The following is a 23,571-nucleotide window of genomic DNA, read 5'->3' on the forward strand; positions in this document are numbered from 1 at the left end:
CTTTTGGATTCTCGAAGCCTATATAGCGAAGGCCCTACAAAGCCTATTATAAGTACTATCGTGAGGCATATAGTAAGGCCTATATAAGGGGCACATTAGGCATTACTTAGCTGGTATATAGTCTTAGGCAAAAGCCTAGACAAGCGAAGTGAGTCGTTGAAGGCTTGTTTTACTACTAAAGAATGATATGAGATTTTCGAAACCCATGCAGAAAGTGTCACCTGACCTTTTCTGCAACCCCCTGTCCTTCCCCCCCCTCAGAACCAGTCCGAATGGTAATCAGTTCTAATTAAAATTGATCGTCAGTGGATAGTCAGCAGTATATGTATGGGTGCCCAAACAAGCTGAAATGAGTTTCTTTTTTTTTTACCCCTCCAACCGGCTGATGGAAGTTGAAGTCTTCCTTTCTAACATGACTGCAGTGTGAAATCTTGATACAATTACAGCCAAACAGTTAAAAAGAAAAACCTGGATAAGGTCGGCTTATGCAATGGAAACCCTCCAAGAAACATACAATATCAGCAATGCTGCGATTCTCCTTTTTGTGCTTCTCTGTCTGTATCTTTTAAGCAGTGCGGTCTATCGCCTCTATCTCAGTCCGATCGCTCACTTCCCTGGACCCAAGCTCGCTGCATTGACCTGGTGGTGAGTCTGGAGTTCACACTTAAAAGGAGAAAACTAACTGACATATGACTGTATGCAGGTATGAGTTCTATTACGATGCGATCTGTGGCGGGAAGTATATTTGGGAAATCGAGAAAATGCATCGCCGTTACGTTGGTAGTATCCTTATCCATATGACTTCTGAAGGCTTGTTCATGTTATTATTGAAAGGGTCCCATCGTACGAATCAACCCCGAGGAACTGCACGTGTCGGATCCAGATTTCTACGCCCTTCTGTATTCGCAATCGCAGCAGCAGAAGCGCAATAAAACCACCCTCTACAGCAAGCAGTTCGGAACGCCGGGCGCGGCCATCGGGACGGTCGATCACCATGTTCATCGCAGGCGTCGGGCGGCGCTGAATCCATTCTTTTCCAAGGCCAGCGTGTATCGGCTCGAACCGGTCATTCAGGAGAAGCTCAACGAGATGCTGGACCGTCTCGAGGGCTTTCGGCAGTCGGGACAACCGATCCCGCTGACACTTATGTTCTCTGCTTTTACAAGTGGTGCGATATACTACATTTGAAAGACATGGGAGTAATGGTGTGATGTATTGACGAAGATTTCTTCTGCAGACGTCGTCATGGAGTATTCTTTCGCGAGATGTAACCATCATCTCCAGCATCCCGAGTTTGACTCCGTATTCCACGAGACGATGCTCTCTTTCAGCGCCATGAGTCATTGGACGAAGCATATGAACTGGATTTTGACCGTGGGTCAGTCGATTCCCCTGTGGATGGCGAAACGTGTTGATGAAGGGTGAGTAATTTATTATTAAATAGCAGAGGAAGGAACAGCTTGATATTATTATGTCATTATTGCTCTCTCTCTCTTTTGGTTTTCTTTTTTTTTCCCTAATTTCATTTCTGGGTCAATTGCTAATTCTTCCAGACTGGGGAAGGCCGTTGCCTTTCAAGCAGTAAGTACTAGATTCGGACAAACGTTCGTTACCGGTGTACTATCTGATTAAGGAACGCATTATTATTATGACTACAGCGAATGGCCCAGCAAATCAAGGATATCCAGAGCGGAAAAGACAAAAGTTACAAAACAGCGTCCCACAAGACGATCTTCCACGACATCATCGAGAGCAATCTGTCCGATTCCGACAAGCAGCTCAACCGACTCTGGCAGGAAGGGCAAGTGGTGGTAGGAGCTGGCACCGAGACGACAGCCTGGGCGCTCACGGTAGCAATGTTTCACATCCTTTCGAACCCATCGATCCGGACCCGCTTGGAAGAAGAGCTGCAATCTTTTTTCCCAGACAACCCCCAGACCAACGGGCCGCCGAAATGGCCTGAATTGGAGCGCTTGCCGTACCTAACAGCGTGTATCCAAGAAGCGCTTCGGCTCTCCTACGGCGTGACGTCTCGACTGGCCCGTGTTGCACCCGATCAGGTCTTGAAGCTCGACGACAGTTATGAGATCCCCATGGGAACACCGGTTTCGATGTCGACGGTCCTGGTGCATCGAAACCCGGACATTTTCCCCCATCCAGGCGAGTTCCGTCCTGACCGCTGGCTCGAGAACCCCCGGCTCGATCGCTACCTGGTCTCTTTCTCGAAGGGGACCCGACAGTGTGCCGGGATCAACCTGGCATACGCGGAGCTGTATATGGCGCTGGGCGGCATCTTCCGCCGGTTTGGCCAGCATCGCACGAACGGATCGCGACTGGTTCTCCATGAGATGAGCCACGCAGATGTCGAGGTCGTAGCGGACATGTTTATTCCCGCGGTTAAGAAAGGGAGGACTGGCGTGAAGGCGATATTTGAGCGGAGCGGCGGAAAGTGACACTTGAGAAGGCAAGAAATGTAATATCTACCGTTCATTTAAGCAGATGGTGAGGAACAGGTGAACGAGGAACCAGAGTTCGACCCATCAGGGACTCTCACGCGTCACAGACGGTCATTTTCAGCGTCGATTTATCAGGTACTCATATTCTAGTCGTGAAATTGATGTACAGTACAATAATGGATCATGTTTCTCTCCGCTAATTCGAGCTTATTATTGTGGATGCCTCTAATCGCAATAATAGAATATCAACCCACATTATATCTTGGGCATCGCGATATGTGATATGATAAGTAGACTAAATCAATTTAAAACGATATATAAGAAAATATATTTCATTAATATAGTTACTGTATAATTATGTTAAGAAATAATTAAATCAATGTTAATCAAGTTTCGCGGGAGAATTGGGTGCGGTGGAAATCATGACTAGTAGCATTTTCTACCCAACAAGCATAGAATCTCTCAATTGGCTGATTTCCAATCTGATCGGATAAGCAGTATTACCCAAGCTCCTAGACAGTAGAGTATCATACAATATACGGTGGTAGCTTTGTCCAAGTTCACCGCGAGGATACACCCTCACCATTCTCATTCGGTGTACTCCGTACTTCTTGCCATCTACAGTCCAACCACTGAGAACAGTTGTTCTATATGGCGTTACCTGCAGTCTGAATTCGATGTTCCTTTCCCTTCTTGACTCCTATATATCACCGTCCAAAAATATTTGGCTTTTACGAAGGAGGTGGCAACTCCAGCATCGTCATTACCACTGTCACTAAATACGGCCATTTCCATTACGGTACCTCTATATATATAGAAGCTTGCCACCTTTCACTTCCGATATAGATATATTTGCTTGATTACGAGGAAAGTGATAAGAATACTTGAATATTACAACTGAAAAATAATATATTAATCTGGAAGGGAGTAAGTCAACCTTCTCAATTAGGCAGGTGCCGTTGCCTCGCGCGGGACGGCTAGTCCGAAAGCGGACTAGGGCGGAAGATATGATCCCATCCGTCGCCGATCCGAATTCGCAGCTCTATCGAATCACAGGAAACCGAAACACTCTTTGCGGGCAAAGACGTGTAGAAGTCACGTTACGTTACTGAGAATCCTCCGTCATTTTCCCTTATCCTCCCGCCTCTTAACACTGCATCTCTGCTAATACAGGATGTCTGCCGACGCTTCCCCCGACTCTGGGAACAGCACTCCCAAAGCCGATCAGGAAACCTCGAAGCCCGAGTCGTCGCCTCAGACGACGTCCCAGGAATTGGAAGACGGAGAACACACGGAGAAGGAGCCAATGAATCCGGAAGACAAAGCTCAGGAAAAATCGGAAGATCAAGGTGAGGAGAAGGAAAAGGAGAAGAGGGAAGAGAAAGAGGAGGGAGAAGTTTCATCAGCGCCACCTTTACCAGCTGAGGAGGCCCCGCCGCTCCCCAACGAAGCGCCGCCAGGCCAGGAAGATGATGGATGGGAACCAATCTGGGATAGTAACGTCCAGGCGTACTACTTCTACAACCGGTTTACGGGGGTGTCGCAGTGGGAGAATCCACGCGTGCCAGAGGCCTCGATAGGCACGCCGGGCGCAGGAGAGCAGGCGGCATCGTCATCAAGGCCGGTGGCCGGTGGCTACAATCCCGCCATTCACGGTGACTATGATCCCACGGCTCCTTACGCACAGCAATATGAGCAGGACCGCCAGGCTGCTGCTGCCGCTGCCGCTGGCAATGGTTACGGGGCTGCAGGAGTTGTTGACCCGAGTCAAACGTATACGGCGACCGGAGCGTTCAACCGGTTCACAGGCAAGTGGCAGCCGGCATCCTTAACGCCCGAGAGGTTCAACGACGAAAACAAGGCTCGCCGACAGATGTACGCTTATTTCGATGTTGACGCCGCTGCCAATAGCCATGATGGAAGGAGCCTGAAGGCCGAGCGGAGTGCGAGGAAGCTCAGTAAGAAGGAATTGAAAGCTTTTCAGGAGAAGAGACGACAACGGAAAGAAGAGAAGCGGAGAGCGTGGCTACGCGATTGACGTCGCTTTTCTTTTGACTTTTTTTTTCTTCCATTCTTGTGTCTTGATTTAATATTTGGGGCTTTCCGGATGTGGTTGGCGATGATACCTCTGAGCGGCGCATTATGCATTTTTTTTCTTCTTTCTTTCTTTTGACCGGGCGGTCTATCTGGCATTGTGCATCAACAATGGAGTTTTCAGCTGTTGGTTTACCATGGACTTAACAAAGGCAGGTGTAGGTAGAAGTTTCATAGGTAATAATCAGGGCTAGCCTTAGGCATTTTATTAGTAGCTGGCTCTCTTACAGTTTCGTTTATATTTCATAGTTTCTTCACTTTCTCGAGTCATGCCACAACCTACGTAAATGGTGCCAATAATCTATTATTTTTTTTCTCCCCTGTTAGCAAATAGTCGACTTTATCATTAGCTCTTTTTCCTCCAACAGATCGTCATTCCGGATATCTAAGTCACGTGACAACACCTTCCCCGGAAAGAGATTCTTAGAATTTCTCCCTGGAACCAATGGAAGACTACCGTTGATCTCACCATTTACAAGCAGAAAGATATCCCAAGGAATATAAATTTTATTTTCGTTTAGTTACAGTCCTCTCGGTAAGTAAGTTTGATCTTTCTTTTTTATTCTGCGGACTTGTTCTTTTTGTTGTTGTCTGGTGTTGATGTTCTTCTGGTGGTATATATAAAAAATTTATGCCCCCTCCTCATCCCCACTATCAAGAAGTTTCAATGAAATGAATGGCAAATCAGAGGCCACATCTCCAGAATGGATACTTGTCTAGATTAGCGGTGGGGTTGTCGATCTGTTTGTTCCTGCTAGAAGTGTCCTGCAAAAAATATATCTTTATTATGTTGTTCTTCTTGGGCGTGGGAGGAGAGACGATGAGCCAGGGGGCTGCTACATACTCTTTCCTGTTGATTACGTCCATACTCGTACATTGTAGCTTTTTTTTTCTTTTTTTTTCTTCATCATTCATTGTCTCTGTATACTAGCTCATTTCATTGGCCCCTTTTCTATTAAGAATCTCGAAGATGTCCAAGTGACCAGACCACACCACACCGCATACACATACTAACCCGAGACCATAGGCCCATCCCGAGAGACTGGCTGACTGACTAATACGTCTTGGATTGCATATTCCAATCCAACAGCGAAGGCAGAAGTGATACCTAACTGGACATCTGGACATTGATTCTTTTTTGATTGATCTGCTTGTTTGTCCCTGTCTGTCTATCTATTTATCTATCTGTCTACCTGCCCGTCTAGCGACTGTCTGTATACAGTTCGCACCAGCGTTGGGCCGGACTATCCAAACTTGATAGACCACCCAGCAAAGGTCTTGTTCAGTTGAATTAAATATCCCTACCTACTTCACAACAGGTTAAGAAGCGGAGGAGGGAGGCAGACAAAAGAAGAAAGAAAGAAAAAAGACAGAGAAAGAGAGAAGAGAAGACAATGGCAACCCGCCCCGAAAACCCCAAAGCACCCATCGCCCTCACCTTCGAGGCGATCGACGAACTCATCTACGACGCCCGACTGGGCGACCTGGACGCGCTGCAGGCCGAGATCGAGAAGCTGAGCAGGGAGTACAACGCGTCTGCGTCGGCGATCATACGCTCGGCGATCGACACGGAGGAGGAGAGTGAAGGCGGCACGGGCGCGTGTCTGTTGCATTGGCCGGCCGCGAATGGGAATGTTGGTATGTATCAGATGTACATCCACACATAGTTTTCCCTTGATTATAGGGATGAGAAAGCTTCTCTATCGACACTCTGACCCACGAGTATGTATGCAACAGAACTCCTCACCTTCCTCCTCCAAACCCTACAACAAGAAGGAGGAGAAGACATCGCCGCATTCATCAACTTCCGCAACCACTCCGGCAACACGCCCCTGCACTGGGCCGCCCTGAACACGCATCTCGACTGCGTCAAGGCCCTGGTCGAAGCTGGCGCCGATGTGGGCGCCAAGAACGACGCAGGCCACGACGCGCTCTTCCTCGCTGAGCGGGTGGATTGGTCTTCGGAGCCTGAAGTTGAAGAAAAAGGAGAAGGAGGGGAAGAGAACGGTGAGGGAGAAAATGGCAAGAAAGAAGAGGGCGAGGAGGAGCAGGCGCCGCCACCGCCACCATCTAAAGCTAGACAGGTCGTCGAGTGGCTGCTCGGTTGTGACAAGGGAGCGCGATTTGAGGCTCCTGTTGGAAATGGAGATGGAAATGGAAATTCCGCCGAAGGGGACACGACCACGAACGTGACCATGAACGGCCATGATGAGATGGAGGGTGTTGAGGAGACGAATGCGACGACATCATAATAAACGGACGAACGAACTAACTAACGCAATTTGCTACGGCTACGAAGGAGTGGGGAGGTGAGAAGATAGATACCAAGTACCTAGACAATTCTAGAATCACAGATGAGACAATCTCTTTCTCCTAACCCTAGATACCTATACCTATACCTATCCAATAGTCTATCATTGTTTATTAGTTTATCATAAGCCCAACACATATACGCATATAGGCTATATCGTCACTATTCTATTAATTACACTTGTATATATATTCATCATTCCATCAATCTTGCCGGATTTTATTGTTCCGGTCATCTTTCCGCTGATTGGGAGAGGTTGTCTTCCTCGTAGCAATAGCAGTAGTAGGAGTTACACCATTCGAGTACGATGAATCCGCGGCCACCCCCCGATGAAGTCTCCCCGCTGCGGAAGCGTCAATTTCTCGCGCTTTCGCGTCAAAGGAGACCTTGAAGGACCGGTCTCGCCAGACTACCGTCGTGCCGCCGTAGACGGCCCACGCCCAGATCGGGAAGGCCAGCGCCTCTCGTCCGATCCAGGCGGCGAGCCAATGGAGGAATGGGCGTCTCGCGATGCGGCCTTTCGGTATTGGCCGCGCGAATGGTGCCGTGTGCTCGTCGAGCTCGACCGTCGCTGCGGAGTGGAGTTTCAAATAGAGCGTCCAGTCGACGGCGGCCCAGATCACGATGCTCAGAGACCAGAATATGAAGAAAGCGTTCCACGTGCTCAGATACGAGCCCAATATACTCCCATAGTTCTGAAGGAGCGAGGCCAGAGCCGTAGTCACACCGAACGCGCCATACAAAGAGCAGAGCAGTGACTCTGTTCCCGGTTCCACGAGGGTCGCCAGAAGAACCGTGAACTTCCGTACGCGCAGCCAGCGAACACGACGTGCGATATAGGCTTTGACGCTCATGTTGGCAACTGGCTGAATAGCGAAGTCTCCAAAGACCATCGCATGTTTACCCCATTGCTCTCCGAGCTCCTTTTCCTCCCGGATTTTGTTCTTCCAGAGGAGGTCGCCGATCAGGTGATCCTCGCAGATGTTGTCCGAGAAGTAATCGATGCCAGGATGTCGCGGGTGAGGATCGTCAGGGGAAGGACGGGTAAGGTAGTTCAGATGCGAGCGGCGAAACATATTCGATTTGCCCACGATGCAAGGCGCAATGAGAACGGTATTAATCGCCGTGTACATTTTCGCGTGCGATGAGGAGAGAAATAATTCCTCCAGACGGCCACCACCGTCCTGTAGCAAAGAAGTCAGACTGCCCTCCTTTGCCGGCGTTCGGCTCGCGTCGCCATTCAAGGAATTGTGGCCATTGAGTAGCGATCGACCTTCCTCCCCCAGTCTCTCCTTTTCATCTACATTCACCACAATGGGCAAGTGATGTACAAATTTGTACTTCTTCCCATTGCCTTGGCCAAACCCGCATAATCTGTCCACCATCCGCCCGCAGACGCCCTTGCCGACCCAGACATTGCAATCGACGATCCATAGGATATCTCCCTTGGCTTCCCTGTATGCCCGGCTCATGTTCCTGATCTTGGGATTGGGGCCCAACGAGTACGAATGCTCGCCATTGTCCTGAAGCAACGGGTCCTCCTCTTCGACGAGAATTCGCACGTCAGAATCTGGAAAATCTGCGAGGAGCTTCTCCAGCGTCGGGAAGGACGGGTCCTTGCGTGTTGAAACGCAGATGTAGGTCGTCAACTTATCGCAGGGGTAGTCTTGCCGCAATGTCGCCGCCAGACATTCGTAGAGATACGGCTCGAGGCCCTTGACGGGTCGAATGACCGTGACATGAGGTGCATCAGGGGACGTCGACGAGACGGACCTCGACAGCGTTCTGGAGTAGTGTCTCCATCTGAAATGAACTCAATTCCTTTAGTCTTTGCAACTGATTCGCTCGGGAAGAACCAGACGAATAGAGACAGCAGCAAGGCAAACCTAGCTCACATTTGAAAATACCCCAGCGCACAAACGGCCACAACCGTCAGATACCAGACGAGAGCTGCCCATCCCAGAGTAACAACCAGCCACGACGACGACGACGATAATGATGATGGAGGCTGCACCGAGCCACCACCGCTGAAGGCGGCACGTTGGACAACAACGGATGAGCTCGAACTCAGCTGGACCCCTAGCATGGGCGGGAATGAACAACGATGCAGAAGAAGAATGCACCCAATGACGAGACCATTCTAGGACAGAAGAAAGAAAAAGGAGAAAAAAAAAGACAGAGAAATCCTTTTTAAAATATGTCTGCCTGAGATGATGGAACCAGTGGGTTATTATTGTCAGTAGTCATCGGAAGGGCCGGCTTGTCTATTTTAGTAAAAGAGTCGTGAAGAGAGATAAATTATTACTTACGGAGTCAGTTCGGTGGGCTCGGTGCGTGGTGCCGTGGTGGCCCGCAAATGGAGATCTGCAGATCTGCAGCCAACGTTTTGAAAACGACCCTCATTACCTCAATCTTTCAATTACGGATGTCTGTACAGAGTAGTTTCAAATTATGCTGATATTCTCCAACCAGAAGGCTAGAAATCCATCCCCTAGGACTTGGTGTTCCACTTAGTTTTGTTCCAGAAACAGCTAATTCCTGTCTCAGTCTAGTACATAGTTCAAGATTGTAGCATCTGAGGGGGTTCTCCAAATATATTTGCTATTGGTACAGTACATGGAATATGTGTGACTTTGGTAAAGCTACCTTTCAGTCTCCATGTATTAGAAACCCACACAATCCGAAAATATCGTCATGGTATCTAGGTCTACATGCTTCAGGTTAAGTTTTCTTTTTCTTTCTAATAAAGCTGGCATTGAGAACATTGACTCCAGGGGTGGAAGTTTCTGCTGACTTGTCAGTCTGCCTCGACTGAGTCTCGTCTTGCTCCACTGCCGAAGGATTGACTCCGTCAGTTTCAGGGCTCGTCCCATTCCCAGCCTCTTGGTTTTCCTTCTTCCTCTTTCGGACTATTAGGCCTGAATCCATTAAGTTGTTTGTGGTCGAGGGCTTTGGAGTTATCTCTGAGATATCTCTCTTTCCTGTAACAGGTTGACCCCACCATAACAAGTCAGCGAGAGAGGCAACCTTGCGAATCCAAGCCATCGTGCTGGTCATGGCGACTTCCTCGTTCTCGAAGTCTTGCTCAAGAAGAAGATCAGTTGCGCTTTTGTAGCCCGAATCATCCAGAATTACCTCCCCTCGTCCAGTTTCCGGCCAGAAAAAGGGATTATTATCTGTCTGGACGTCTGTTCTTCCTTCGAGAGACGAGCGTGGATCCGGAAGTGATGAAGCGCTTTCATGGTGGCTCGGTTGATTCTGTGCGGGTTTCGTTGTCGACACCTCTTCTGGGCGGCCTTGTGAGACCTTTGCGTCGTCGGTTTGCGAAGTTCGCGACCCCTGCATCTGGTTTGACAGGTCGTCTGAATTGAGTAAACCGGGAGGATTGATGACCAACCATAGAAATCCAACGAGCCTGCCGGCAGAGCATTCCTGTCGAAAGGACATCATCTCCCAAAATTGATCTAAAGATTTAACGCTCCTCCACTGCCCTGCTCCCTGTTGCGTTGAAGAGCCATCCGCCTTCGACACTTCTGGCAACTCGTCATCCAAATCGATCAGAAAGCGTGCCTTTGGGTCATCTGGAAACCGCGGGATTAAGCACCTGGGAGGTGCCCCAGGATGCCTGCAGATTTGATGGAGAGGATAAGAATTACGCCATCGCGGATGATTCTTTTCGTCTGATTTTGCCGTTTCTGGAAAGAACGCTCTTGTCTCGTACTTGTCACAGCCCGGGACTAGCAGGTATGCCGTGGCCGAACTCTTGACGCTTTCGACGGCCTCATCGAGTAGACCCTTGTTCTCGGATTCTTGCGACTCCAGTGCATATTCTCGTAGGATGGGATCAATCGCTCGACACCACCATTTGATCAGACCCCGATCATCCAGGACATGTTTCCCTGCATTGTCAACGCTACCAGGAAACAGATACTGGTTCTGCGCACGAGCAAATAATGAGAGAACCAGCCTGACACCTGGCCGCTGGTGAGTCTGCACTAGATAGGAGAGAAATGTAGTGGAAATCAGCCTGAGCAACGAAGTCTTGGGGGGAACATGTAGCAAATGCAGGTATCCGGTCGAGTCCGCCTTGGAGACAAACAGCGTCGTAAGGCGATCAGTCGTGTAGATCAGGACCTCGATCCCAAACACCGCGATCTCCTCTTCGATCTTCTCATTACGATTGACGGTGATGACTAGAAAATGGTTTTCACAGAACGTCGTCTCTGGATCTTCACCCGGTGGGGCCGAGAAGATTGCCTCGCAGCGCGTTGGAGGAGTCGAGACGTGACGAACATTGAGCTTGACATCTTTGGGCAGAACCTCCACGAGGAGGTCAGCCAAGTTCTGCTTCGACATGGGAACTCCGCTTCATGAACAAGAGGATTGGAGCTAGTGTTCAGTCCAGTTTGTGCGCGCGCAATTGATTTCTCAAGGGCGTCATTTACTGGCAGCGCGTCCGCGGTACAGAGCGCGTAGAGTGGAAACCTGATCACGTGATCACGTGAGTTGTATCCAATGGCCTCGTACACAAGATTTAAATCGAGAGAGCAGGGTATGACTCCTTTTTATGGTCATGTATGTGAGGATTTAGCTATATCTATCTTCTCCCTTAGGACTGAATTAAGGTGGGTCTGGTAAAGGTATGGAGTAGTCTCAATGGGGCCGTGCCACGCAAGGTCTTTGTGTGTAGGTTGGTTGGAAGAAAAACTGTTTCACGACAATCAATGACAAAACTATTTATATGGACAGCCAAAGCTATATAATCATCAGAAATAGCTGTAGATAAGAGAATCAATATCATCCCTTTCATGCTCATGTCTGAAACTCACGAATGTGCTGATATTAAGGTCTACAAGTCTAGTAATCGAAAGAGCCATCATCATAAAGCACCTCAGAAGTATTGTGCGACTGCATCCAAGTCGTCTGCATTTAAAAGGGCGACACCCTCCCGCAATAATGTCCTCCAGACCTCATCTCTTTTCCTAATTGGAAAATATGGCGTCCCCCAGTACCGGGCGCCTATGCCTCGGCTTTTCGCCGTGGCAATCTGTTGTCGCAGCACACTTAGTTGATCTTCCGAAAAGATCGGATCCGTATCCGAACTCAGCGTCCCAAAAATAGCCGAAAAGTCGGTGGACGCGATAGGGGAGATTAGAGACGTGATATCCGCATATTGCGGTTCACTCAAGGACTCGAGAGGACCATCGAAGAAGTAGTCGCGATTGGCCACAGGACCAACCATGCTCAGTGGTGTATTACCCGTTCCGATTACTGTGACAGGGCCGTTGATAATAGTCTTGTTATCCTTCAATGTCGTGAGATAACCCTGTTCGCGCAGAGGAGCAAGGGCGGAGATCACAGCTTCGAAAGTCTCCGGACCCGAAGTTTTGGCATCGATGAAGAAATAGAGCGTCTGTTCACGATCAACATCCCAAACCCCACTGCAAGAAAGTACAGAACCATTAGTCAATGAGATCAGGACCGGACAGACAATGCCTACTTCTTGGTCTTTGAAGACACGAAGCGAGTCATCGGGTTTTGACGTTTCAGCACATCGAGAATAGGGTCGATATAAAGAGATTGGAGAGTCCTTTCTTCGGTTAAGGATGACTCGTCATGTCCCACCTGTGCAACTGTAAGCATTCCGCAGAAGTAGAAAGTCACACAAGATACGGTGGGAGATGCATACATAAAGAGTGCCATTGATCAGCCACACATCCGCTTCAGTTGAGATACACCCCTTTGAGAGAGCTTCACAACGTCAGCCACGTTCGGAGACATTGCCGTCCCCTGGTCGTTGTATTCATACCGGTGTAGAACGGCACGTCTCTCCAATAGTCACTTGAAGACGTCAGCATCCAAGGGGAAAGCCCAGATTCTTCAGCCATTGGATGTGCGGAGACAAGCATACTTATGCGAGTGTACAGGTATCTACAGGACAGAAGGTTGGAGTATATCAGTTTCACGTCCTTGAAACCAAGGGACCGGCATCCCCTTCATTTTTTTTCGGTGGTCACTGCAACAAGTATAAGACTTACGGGCATGATTCCCTGCGTCAAGTCTGTAGGGTACTCATAGGCTGTACTTCCATGGGTATTTTTCAAAATGTACTGGAGACTCGACGAGATCGGAGCTGCTACAGCGCTTCCGATCAACAGTCCAGCGGAGACGGCCAACGAGAGCAATAACCTCGACTGAGAAAACATCATCATTCGTAGGACAGAGATCTCCTGAGAGACAGAGAGAAATGTTCATCAAACAATTGATGGGATTAAGTTGAGTTTAAACTTGCGAGGGAATATCACGTTCCTGACGGCGGCGAATCCTCCGCATGGAGATCGCCAGACCCACCCGCCTAGGGGCTGCGGGCCGGCGAGATTAGTGAACTTAGCGTTAATAGCTATTGGGAGATAATTTGAAAGTCGATGATTACAACAAAACAGGGGCTTGTTGATTATCCAAGACCTTGCACGTGCAAAATAACTTGCGAAAGGAGAACTGACATGATTATGCTACAAAAGCTGGTCCCTTAGTTCCAACAAAGTACCATCGGATGTATGAACAGTGATTAAATTCATAATGAGCTGCCAAGAATGAAGGACCTAACCTGTACAGACTTCCTTCAGGTAAACTATGCAAATATAAACAGAGCACTGCCTTCATAATTTATATACTCATACCATTTCCCCATACGGCAACCGAACATGGTCCCAAGCCCGCCAACGCCAGATAAATAGAGAGAGTAGGAAGTAGCATTGTGGCGTCGGTAAAATCTAAAAGAAAAGAAAAAACAGTCTCGATTCGCTCGATGGACTCAATATTCGTGTCCTCAATGTCAAACCTCCCTGACGCTGGGTGCCCGGGAACCGTTGGGTGTCTCTTGATTGCTTCCGGTCCGACCTCTGAGGCTCAAGCTCCCAATGCGTTGCACCAAGCTGCTTCCAACGGCGTCCACTGCGCCCTTCGGGGCCAACAGCGTAGGTCCCTGCGCCGCCGTCTCTTGGACCTTAAAGAGCCTGATCCCCGTTCCGTTCCACACTCCGACGGTGCCAGGAGTAGGATTGGACGCGGACCCGACGACCATCTCGCTGGAGAAAATAAATCCCCAAAGCAAAGATTCGTACCAGCCTAGAGCGAGGGCTGACCACTCGAAGGAGTGCACGCGAATCGGAGACGGTTCGGATAACAGAGCTTGAATATTCGGCTCCTCGGCGAAAGTCGGCAGATTGGTGATCAAGGTTCTAGCCTCGGGATTGGATGTCAATTGCAGAGCACTGTCGGGAATGTGGGGAGAAATTGATGAAATGATCGTGAGAATCGTGTGAAGAGGAAGTTCCACCAGCCACGACTCGATCTGATAAATGTTGTCAGAGAAATAAAGAATCGGTAGAAGTGGACATTCGTAAACTTACCCAGGCTGATGTGGGGGTAAAGTGGGCGGACGCAGAGGGAATCGTTGCCGCGTGGCTACTCAGACTGGTGACGCTGTTCTGTCTTGAAAATGTCATCTGCCCAGCAGGCATCTTGCCTCGCGCCTTTTCCGACATCCCTCTCAACTGAAGGGGGACGTTATCGTCGGCTGACGACGACATCGAAGGGGTGCGTGAGTTACGGGAAGATTGCGATGGGGTGTTTGGGCCTACTGCCTCGTCATCAGAATCATCCCCTCCGATGGTGAAGGGGCCATTTTCTTCCGGTATGTGAGTCAACGGCGATCTCGTGCCCGATGACCTTCGAAGGTCTTCGACCGACTGCGAGGTGGGACTAGCGACGCCGTCGTTTGAACCAGAATTCGCTTTCCTGAGCTGGTTTTGACGTTCAATCTCTTGCTGTCCGCTTTCGAGAGTGAAGGTTCGGAGGGATTGGAACCGTTTTCTGTTTTTGAGGATACCGTAAACCAGATACGGATTTTCTGGCGTGTGTCAGCAACTTTCACATAGTCGAGAAGCCCAGAAGGACATTGCATACTTGTGAACTGATGCTCAAGAATGGCGTTGATAAATTCGAGCAACGAGCGAAGGAGGGTGTGGTTCGTCTCGTTCGCCAATAGAAAACTGGGGGCCGACATTGACGCAAATAACTGGAGTATCTTGGAACAAGTGGTTGGCGACAGGCCTTCCACGTAAGCAGCTATGTTGTTTAAGATGGCCAAGAGTGCAGGGTAAACTGCGTCTAGATTTCCTTTACTCGTGGTCATGAGAGTGTGGATCGACTGCAGCTGTTAGCTTCCGTGTCCTCGCAGTGATTCCGTCTGGGCTGCCTTACTATGATGAGATAATCTGCATATGAACCTCGAAATCCGGGAATGCGGATGCTTTGCGGTAAAGTATCTTGGGCTTCAAACTTCATGTTCAGGTTCTTCCCAAAATTGAGCTCAACGCTCAGCGTTTGAAGAATAAAAATGCACATTCTCACCACCCCCTGCTTGGAAGGATCATTTCGATATTCAATTGCATAGAAGAGACAGAGGATGACAAAGTCATGCGAGCGGTTGGAATCAATGATGAACGATCGAAATCGTTTGTTGCACTGCAACGCTTCCCAAAACAGAATGAGCATCTCTGGAGCCCACTTAACCGACTTCTGGCTCCCTGGTAGGTATGACGTCGTGGCTTGCATCTAGTCGCAGAATGTCAGTATAGGAAGAGATCTGGAAAGCAATGAACGCACAGGTTGGTTCAATATCCTGGTCATGCCATCGACAAGGAACTGAAAATCCTGGGGTCTATGCAGCCGTCCGAAGTAGTGGCGGTAATAGTTCTTCGGAGGAACACCACGCCCGTCTTCAGGGATAGGATACAAAAGGATCACCAGAAGAAACTGTAAGCAGTACATGACAAGGATCTGCTTGGGATCTTTCCACACGACATGGTCATATGGCACTCTCCATATGGCAGGATTGTATTTGATAGTCTGGACTTGAACTTTTAGTAATTAATTATAAGCCAACAGATGGTTACTCACGGTATTCAGTAATGAACATAGTAAAGTTAGGACAATCTGCTTGTCCGGGCATGTCGCAATGTATGTAAGGGCCTTCACTCCTTTGACGGGCAGAAGAGCTGAACTTTGGTCAGTCATTACTTCGTACAATCTCTGTCGCTGGCGAGAACTCACTTGGAGACATATACATCGATTTTCCGGTCAGAGTAAGTAATAGTCTCAGTATTTCGCATCGATTGTTTTCATGTTCCTTCGTTGAGACCATTGCGGTGTTGCAACCCACCCCGCTCTGCCAGATCGAATATGACACTTTCGTCTTTGCTGTCGCAAGCTTTGGAATCGTGAAGCCCGTGTAAAACAGCAGATCCACGAGCGTATCTATCAACTCCTCTGCCAATGGTTTCACATCCTCGTGATCGCCGTCCTGCGGCCGTGCCTGCGCCTCCTGCTCTTCACCCTGCGCCTGATCGAAGATAACCTCTGCTGCAACCTGTGCCTGACGGGTCTTCTTCCTGCGCCGTCCCCAAAAGAACTTCTCTTCCCATTCTTCCAGGTGCTCTGCCTCATAGATGAACGGCAGTACTCGGGTAAGAATGCGAATACAGTTCAGGGCGTCCCTGTCCGGAGCGAGTTCGGGGTCGGGAAAAGAAGGATGATTCTTGAGGACGATAAGGCGAGAGCATACCGCGAGTAAAAGCGTTTCGAGGTTTGTTAATGCAGAATCTCGCGTTCGTCGTATGTCCGCCGGAGTAAATAAACTGAAGACATCTTCGGTGGATTCGGGGAGCTCCCAGAACTGCGTTCACAGAGTATAGTCAGCGAGACGATAACCCCAACAAGAGATTTTTTTGGAACAAAGAAACGATACGCACTTTGGCCCAGAAAGGATCGTCAGCTGGAATGTCCTTATCCTCAGAAAGGCGAAAGATGCCTTGCTTGAAGACAAGCTTCGACTCCGAGGCTCCCATATCGGAAGCAGCAAATTGATCACAAGGCAGTCGTCATTCAATGAGGGGAGTCGCACATTCGCACTTGCTGTGATGGAAGCAATCGACGTCAAAGAGCTTCTCGAATGAATCGAATTTTGTATGTACAGAACAGTATTGGCGTATATGGCTCTGCAGCTCGCAGCCGGTCGGAACTTCAATGCGCAGCGGGTAGGTTGCGAGCAGAAGAGGCTGAAGCCTCTCCGCCATCTCTAGGCAGGATTCTCCACAATCCGCAACGTTACAACGTGATGCTTATACGATTAACTACCGAGAAAACGAAAGAAAAAAAATTACGGGAAGTAGTCGTAACATTTATATCCCTTACTCCCAACAGAAGAGACGTGGTATGATCGCAATGCTGCCTCAAAAATAAGATGCAGGACTTTGTTACATAGGCATACAGAAGGCAAGCAGAAATAGAAATTCAGTCCAAAATAACTAAATCAGCCCGTTCCCAGCAGAGTGTCTTCGGCTCTTTTCGTACAACCACTTGTTGCTCAAACCTAACTTACCTCCTTTGGTTCCCACCGGCGATGGCGTGGCAGGGAGCCGCGATATGCTTGAATCTCTGAAGGACGAACTTAAAGAAGAGCTAGATCCAAAGCTTTGCCTACGGACACTTTCTCTGTTCCCATTTGAAACTGCTTTCTGAAATAGAGGGCTTGCTGTAGGCGAGAAAGATGCCCTGCGCCCAGCGGGACTCCCACTGGTTGAAAGCGGTGACGTGCCTCGACTGGCAGGGCTTCCCGCTCGTGAACCGGAGGAGAGTCGGTATCTTGGTGGCGTAATATATTGTGTGCCAGGTGTCGCTGGGGGTGTACTTCTGGGGTCAAGCCCGAGGAGAGCCCGCTGGGTCGGCGTGAGAGGGATATCGGAGAGGTCGTCTTTTGGCCGGAACAGAGGGTATAGGGCGGTGACGATGTTTATTAGAAAGAAGAGGCGTAGAACGAGGAGAATGACATCGGGGTATATAGAGAATTGCGAGACCAGTACCAGTCGATGTGCACTGGAGGCTAGTCAGTAACCGGATAGGCCAGACAATTCTCAACATATGGGGTTCTCTCACTAAGACTTCAAGGTGCTCTCCAGAAACATGGTTGCAAACAGTGCTCCGCCATTCCACAGAAGCTTCTTGACGTTGCGATGGTCGAATATCGCGGCGTTTTGTCGTCTCACGATTTCATTGAGACGCGGGTGCCGCCACTTTCCAGGCGACTGATTATCGTCGGCTGGGGACGGTTTCGGGGTCCCCGGAAGCGAAGAGGATGCCATCGCAGAAAATTGGATAGACGAGAATGAAAAGGAGGAGGGTTTTGACTGACCAGTGTCACAAGATCGTCCTACGGTAACTCGCCGGAGAGGACAGAGGACTCACCTGAAAGAGAAAATACTTACCAAACTTACCGCTGAGAATCACCTTCACCGTGTCACATGACCATTGATCGACGATTACGGTCGAGCGGGGAGGAAGTTCATGGCGGTGAAAGGTGACGGTGTTTGTTTCTGTTGTTTTGATATATGAAGCGGAGCGAGGGGACTTGGAAAGACGGGCACGCGCTCCAGCGGCTACGGCTGCCGCCAAGCAAGCGCCAGAACTTATCGACCGACGTAACTGCGGGCAGAAGCTGCTTCTCCACATGGACCCGTCTCGCTTCCATGGCCCCCATTACAAGACCCCCTCATGATATCTGCGGCCATCTGTTGTCCTGCTGCTGCTGATTTCCGCTTTTGATGACCTGAACAGAGCTGCCAACAATACCGGAAGTTCTGAAGATGGCTGCGGAGACATCCGGCTTGGAGAAGCTTGATGCTCTCTTGGCTGATATCTTGGCTGACTGGAACATATACTCGACCTTTATCGCCGCAGCCATAGCGGCCGTTGTTGGATATTCGTTGTTGCTCAACCTGAAGGAACCAGATGTTCATCCATATTTGCTTGCTAGGCAGGCGACGGAGGCTCCCGTCAGACAACCTGGCGAGTCAGCGGCATTTAGAAACCTGGAAACACCTCACGGGTTCCCCTTGAGGTCGGGACTTAATGTGAAGGACCCAAACGCACCGAAATGGACGAGCGGACGCAATGGAGATCTTCGCGATATCTGGAGGGCTGCTGTTCGGGGATCAACGGGTGAGAATGGCAGGGCCGCTGGGCAACGGGGAAAGATCTATACCGTACTGGGGAAGGACCTGGTGGAACATGATCTGGATGATATTACGCAGGAGATCAATATCATCGGGAAGTATATCAATGAGTCACAGGCCAAAAAGGTGGTCGTGGCTCTGTCTGACTCAGTGGAACTCCTGGCTGCTATATTTGGTGGGCAGATCTCAACCCGAAATTGGAGTCCATTTTCTAATGCTGAGTGGCAGCTGGCGCTTTCTACAACTTCCATGTTGTGATGTTCCCGCACAACCTTTCCCCAGAGGCTCTGTCAAACTACCTTCACAAGTCGCAAGCTCAATTGCTGATTGCTGAGGCTGGTGCCGTCGATCTTGCTGTTGTCACGAAGGGCAACAAGCAACTGAATCACGTCATCTGGGTCGCAAAGCAAGGTAGCAGGCATTTGGATTGGAACGAAGTGCCTGCGGGCATTGGTGGAGAACTCGAGGTGTCTGTCTGGCATGAACTGGTCAAAGACAAGAAACACTCTGTGGAAGCTGAACTTCCGCCCCTGGACCCGAAGTCAGAGACTCCGTCTATCACGACTCTGTGGCCATCTACGTCGGGCGCTGGTGAATTTGTGGACTATACACCTCAGGTGAGTCTCCGTGGAAAAAAAATATTGGAGTCCGAATTCTTTGCTCATAAGTCATGATATATAGAACCTTGTGGCTGCGATTGGTGCCCTGGCCAACTCTTTGCCTAGGAACCAACGATTGACGCCCGATGACCTTGTCCTTTCGATTGACTCCCTCTCTCGCTCTTATCCACTATGCTGGGTCATGGTAGCACTTTTCTCCAACGCATCTGTTGCCCTCAATTCTGTTGCCGGAGATGACGTCGATTTTGTTCTTGCGACAGTTGGAGTAACACCAACAGTCGTCATCGCCTCTTCTCGGACCGTGACCGACTACCATAAGAAGGTCATGCGTCCCCACACTGGGCTTCTCTCCTCTATCGGTCGCAAGTTTCAGGCGCAAACCCTTGACGCGGGTAGAATGCCAACTCAGAACCTGCTTAGCCGGGTGGCCAATGTTGGACCGACGGCTGAGCAGCCAAAGCTGCGGTTGCTAATCGTTTCCTACCGTGTGGATGATTCTGCTGAGAATCTCTTAAGCTCAGAGCAATTGACGGACCTAAGGATTTTCACTGGAGCTCGCGTGATCTATGCTTTGACCGCTCCAGGTGTGGCGGGAGCCATTGCCCAGACTCACCCATTCGATTACCGAAGACACGAAGGGCCCGCTCACTTTGGACCCCCAGTAAGCAGTGTTGAAATTATCCTGACTGGCCATCCTGAGGATTCCGGTCTTGAGAGAGCCGTCGAAGGACAGGTATGTACCCTACTCTCCTTCCATATGTTATAAATACGAATTATCACTAACTTCTTGAACCAGATCACCGTCTCAGGGCCTGCTGTTGTTGATAAGAAAGTGTCTCTGTCTGCTCGCGCACGTTTTCGTCAGGACTACACCCTTGAATTATGTAAATGATGGATCTACGAATTCTTGGAAATGTATAGCGTCCAATAGGCTGGATAGTTAACCAGATTGTAATGGAAATGACATACACGTGTAACATTCTTCCCGTGACATTTCTATGCGTGATGTGTTTTGTTGCAATTTCTTGCTTCGATTCTTGCGAAGTAGATAACCCTCATCTCACCTGCGCGTCTAGTGATTGAGACAATACCTGGATAAAATAAAAGAAGAAGAAAAAGACCTTGACAGAATTGGACCTAATAACTGATAATATACAGAGGTCGTGACGAAAACGAAAGAGGGGTTTGAGAAACTAGTTTTGAAACAAAAGCTGGGCCTGTTTGTAACCAACCGACGGCTGCTGCTGGATCTTCTCTGGGGCCAGGCTCTGATGCTTAGCGATGAGTTTGCTCAGCTCGCCCAAACGAGCCTTCAAGGACGTGGCGAGAGCTTTGTCGGCTGCAATACCATGCACCTGCAACGCCAGCCTTATTCCGTTCCAGATGGGGACGTTCTCTTGCAACAACCGGTCGACACGGTGCCATTTCTTGGGTTCTTCCTCGAATGAACCGAGCGGCCAGGTCGCCAACAGTCGCTGAGCGTAAGCGCGAACATGCCCGTCCGCATCATCGCCCTGGAATTCATTGAGTGCGCGAGCAGCGCTAAGTTCCAATAGCACACCGATAAGGGATGGCCGGCGTTTTGGATCCCACTGGATGTCATGGTTGACGTGCTCAGGGGCTTCCATCAACATCACGGCTTGTCGGGCCAGACTGAGGGCCTTGGCGGTAGCTTCGCCCTGGAACTCCGCCGCTTGAGCCTTTAGGTGAAGCGCGAAGAAGAGTCTATGGACCAGGTCAACGTGTTTCAGTTGAAGCCCCGTCCGCTCGGCCTGCTTCGCGCATTCGAGGATTATCCCGAGAGCGTTTGCCTCTCCTGCCTTTCGCACCAGCCACTCCCAGCGACTCAGCTTGAGATATCGCCGCGACATTCGCAGTGCAGTCAGGAATGGTATAATGTTTTGCCAGTCCTTGGTCGTTTTCATCAACTTCACAACGTCGACAATTTCCTCCTTCCTAGGCCGCGACTGCGGGTCCATGGGTCGAAGCTGGAATTTTTCATCTTCCCCGACCGTAACCGTCACAGGCTCCTCTTCAAGTTTGTGGGCATATCTCTGCCTGAACATCAATCTCCTCTGCTTTTCTCCAAGACCGAAAGGAATGAAAAGCTCTTGGCGGAACCGATTCAAGGCCTGGTCCAGTTCAGGGGAGGACGTAGGCGGAAAGGTGGGAATGGCTGCGGTGAAAGTATCAATTAGCAATGGTAATCTAAGTAATTTAAAGACATATATTGTTTTTATTGTTATCTCACCATTTTTGGAGTAACTCCGAGCCTGCGTGAATGAAGTCCACGACTGGCGGAAACAGCTTTGGCAGCGAAAGAGCCTTCCAACGGCGTTTTGTGCCATTGTGGGAAGAGAAATCCACGCAGAGGTCTGCGTATACCCCCCACCGAATAGACACGAGCTGGAAGGCTGAATGAAGGGAAGAAGGCGAATGCCGGAGTCGATTGTTGCTGATTAGAAAAGTTCCTCGCGGCTGCATTATCGACGGCACCCCGAACGGGCAACTCCAGGCTTGGCGGAAATTCTGCCGACGCTCGGACCGTTTCAACTCCAGATGCAGACGGGGACTCTTTGCTATACTCTCAGTACCTTGCGCTGTCAATCGTCGATCGGGAACGGCGTTTCTCCACGCCATTTCTTTTAAAATATGGCCTCCTCATTACCGTTGACACGGCCTCTGAGCTGTCTGAGGTCGTTAACTCGACGAGCGGTGCAGCCGCAAGTGAGTTTGCGATCTCTTACGACTGTCTATTCCCCGAAGCCAGAGCCGAAGCCTCTCCCTGAAGGCCTACCAAGCCAATTCTATTCCCAGCTTCCGGACAGATTTAGACCTGATAAAGGTGATTTTTGCATATTTTACGTGGTTATCTGCCAACCATTCCTGCCATGCGATTACTCGCATGAGTTGTTCGGATGTTAATGCTGATTTGGCCTTCTACAGAAAAAAAGAAATTAAAGATCTACCCGCCACCACCATCAGCTCTCAAAGTTTGCAAAGACCCGATTGCTGCCGTTACAGAGTCGCAACTCGCTGTCCTGGACCCGACCGGTGAGCGCAAATCTCTCTTCGACTACCGACGGAATCCCCGAAGTGTGAAAGTTGGCGATATCCTCCGGGTAACCTTCAAGAGTGGTGATCCTTTCTCGGGAGTCTGTTTAAGCATTCGATCCCGAGGCATCGACACGTCGTTCCTGCTGCGAAACCAATTGACCAGGGTCGGAGTGGAGATGTGGATCAAGGTTTTCAGTCCGAATGTTGAGAGCGTGGAAATCGTGCAGAGAACAGAGAAGAGGAAGAGGAGAGCTCGACTCTACTACATGCGGTTCGTCTCTTTTCTTGTTTCGGTCATACGCAGTTTACTAATCAGTGATGGACAAAACAGGCAACCTAAGCACGATATTGGCAGTGTCGACAATATTGTGCGGAATTATTTGAGACAAAAGTCTGCCTTGACCGGCGAAACCGGATCTAACAGTAACAGTAACGCTAACGGCAACGGCAACGGCAACGGTTCGTGATGAACCTATTCTGTTCGATACCGATTTTGGCATTGTAAAATTATCAAGGAGATCTCTGGGACATGTTGTGGTACAATTTTTTTTTATTATGACCGAACCCCAATCGAAAAGAGCGGGCTATCAGATACTTCCCTGTGTTACTAGCGTGTTTTCTTATATCTTGATGGTTCCATACACTAGACAGAAGAATTACTCTTTCCAATATAGGTTGGGCCCAGTTGTACATTATCCATCATAGCACTGAACATCAATGGAAAATGCATCCATTTATCAATAGCCAGATCGATATGCTTACGAAAATGCTCCAAGCCGAAAAAGATACCAGTTAGCAAAAAAAAAAACGGGTGTCACTTGTTGCGAAGGTTATGTCTCTTGGCAGCTGCGAATACAGCAGAATGAACTAAACTACGATTAACTTTCCTAGTCTGGAGACCGTCCGGATATATTCCTCGCCTATGAGACGCGGATTGAAGAACTGAAAAGCCTGAAATC

General features: G+C 49.4%; 11 protein-coding genes across 11 annotated transcripts; 6 read left to right on the forward strand and 5 right to left on the reverse strand.

Moving 5' to 3' along the window:
- Nucleotides 1-490: 490 nt before the first annotated feature.
- Nucleotides 491-1,425, forward strand: VTN77DRAFT_2706 (uncharacterized protein; the record flags this gene model as incomplete). Its single annotated transcript, XM_069418575.1, has 4 exons — nt 491-645; nt 704-776; nt 835-1,168; nt 1,238-1,425. The coding sequence occupies 4 exons, from the start codon at nt 491-493 to the stop codon at nt 1,423-1,425; spliced, it is 750 nt and encodes a 249-aa protein (XP_069282187.1).
- A 236-nt stretch (nt 1,426-1,661) lies between these two features.
- VTN77DRAFT_2707 (uncharacterized protein) lies at nt 1,662-2,453 on the forward strand (the record flags this gene model as incomplete). The annotated part of the gene is made up of 1 exon (XM_069418576.1): nt 1,662-2,453. The coding sequence occupies one exon, from the start codon at nt 1,662-1,664 to the stop codon at nt 2,451-2,453; it is 792 nt and encodes a 263-aa protein (XP_069282188.1).
- Nucleotides 2,454-3,630: 1,177 nt separating this feature from the next.
- VTN77DRAFT_2708 (uncharacterized protein) lies at nt 3,631-4,494 on the forward strand (the record flags this gene model as incomplete). Its single annotated transcript, XM_069418577.1, has 1 exon — nt 3,631-4,494. The coding sequence occupies one exon, from the start codon at nt 3,631-3,633 to the stop codon at nt 4,492-4,494; it is 864 nt and encodes a 287-aa protein (XP_069282189.1).
- A 1,450-nt stretch (nt 4,495-5,944) lies between these two features.
- Nucleotides 5,945-6,802, forward strand: VTN77DRAFT_2709 (uncharacterized protein; the record flags this gene model as incomplete). Its single annotated transcript, XM_069418578.1, has 2 exons — nt 5,945-6,188; nt 6,288-6,802. The coding sequence occupies 2 exons, from the start codon at nt 5,945-5,947 to the stop codon at nt 6,800-6,802; spliced, it is 759 nt and encodes a 252-aa protein (XP_069282190.1).
- Nucleotides 6,803-7,064: 262 nt separating this feature from the next.
- Nucleotides 7,065-8,947, reverse strand: VTN77DRAFT_2710 (uncharacterized protein; the record flags this gene model as incomplete). The annotated part of the gene is made up of 2 exons (XM_069418580.1): nt 7,065-8,664; nt 8,757-8,947. The coding sequence occupies 2 exons, from the start codon at nt 8,945-8,947 to the stop codon at nt 7,065-7,067; spliced, it is 1,791 nt and encodes a 596-aa protein (XP_069282191.1).
- A 635-nt stretch (nt 8,948-9,582) lies between these two features.
- VTN77DRAFT_2711 (uncharacterized protein) lies at nt 9,583-11,217 on the reverse strand (the record flags this gene model as incomplete). Its single annotated transcript, XM_069418581.1, has 1 exon — nt 9,583-11,217. One exon carries the CDS (start codon nt 11,215-11,217, stop codon nt 9,583-9,585), a length of 1,635 nt encoding a protein of 544 aa, XP_069282192.1.
- A 535-nt stretch (nt 11,218-11,752) lies between these two features.
- VTN77DRAFT_2712 (uncharacterized protein) lies at nt 11,753-13,073 on the reverse strand (the record flags this gene model as incomplete). The annotated part of the gene is made up of 6 exons (XM_069418582.1): nt 11,753-12,302; nt 12,362-12,486; nt 12,551-12,612; nt 12,671-12,702; nt 12,773-12,792; nt 12,900-13,073. 6 exons carry the CDS (start codon nt 13,071-13,073, stop codon nt 11,753-11,755), a joined length of 963 nt encoding a protein of 320 aa, XP_069282193.1.
- A 623-nt stretch (nt 13,074-13,696) lies between these two features.
- On the reverse strand, nt 13,697-16,772 carry VTN77DRAFT_2713 (uncharacterized protein; the record flags this gene model as incomplete). The annotated part of the gene is made up of 8 exons (XM_069418583.1): nt 13,697-14,215; nt 14,274-14,773; nt 14,830-15,073; nt 15,127-15,480; nt 15,532-15,774; nt 15,826-15,923; nt 15,979-16,600; nt 16,677-16,772. The coding sequence occupies 8 exons, from the start codon at nt 16,770-16,772 to the stop codon at nt 13,697-13,699; spliced, it is 2,676 nt and encodes an 891-aa protein (XP_069282194.1).
- A 1,794-nt stretch (nt 16,773-18,566) lies between these two features.
- Nucleotides 18,567-20,447, forward strand: VTN77DRAFT_2714 (uncharacterized protein; the record flags this gene model as incomplete). Its single annotated transcript, XM_069418584.1, has 4 exons — nt 18,567-19,110; nt 19,164-19,552; nt 19,617-20,288; nt 20,352-20,447. The coding sequence occupies 4 exons, from the start codon at nt 18,567-18,569 to the stop codon at nt 20,445-20,447; spliced, it is 1,701 nt and encodes a 566-aa protein (XP_069282195.1).
- A 301-nt stretch (nt 20,448-20,748) lies between these two features.
- Nucleotides 20,749-21,903, reverse strand: VTN77DRAFT_2715 (uncharacterized protein; the record flags this gene model as incomplete). Its single annotated transcript, XM_069418585.1, has 2 exons — nt 20,749-21,731; nt 21,807-21,903. 2 exons carry the CDS (start codon nt 21,901-21,903, stop codon nt 20,749-20,751), a joined length of 1,080 nt encoding a protein of 359 aa, XP_069282196.1.
- Nucleotides 21,904-22,207: 304 nt separating this feature from the next.
- VTN77DRAFT_2716 (mitochondrial 54S ribosomal protein bL19m) lies at nt 22,208-23,079 on the forward strand (the record flags this gene model as incomplete). The annotated part of the gene is made up of 3 exons (XM_069418586.1): nt 22,208-22,400; nt 22,502-22,883; nt 22,944-23,079. The coding sequence occupies 3 exons, from the start codon at nt 22,208-22,210 to the stop codon at nt 23,077-23,079; spliced, it is 711 nt and encodes a 236-aa protein (XP_069282197.1).
- Nucleotides 23,080-23,571: the final 492 nt, after the last annotated feature.

Source organism: Rasamsonia byssochlamydoides (genome assembly GCF_041956645.1).
Source record: "Rasamsonia byssochlamydoides strain NRRL 3658 unplaced genomic scaffold VTN77scaffold_2, whole genome shotgun sequence".
NCBI lineage: Eukaryota > Fungi > Ascomycota > Eurotiomycetes > Eurotiales > Trichocomaceae > Rasamsonia > Rasamsonia byssochlamydoides.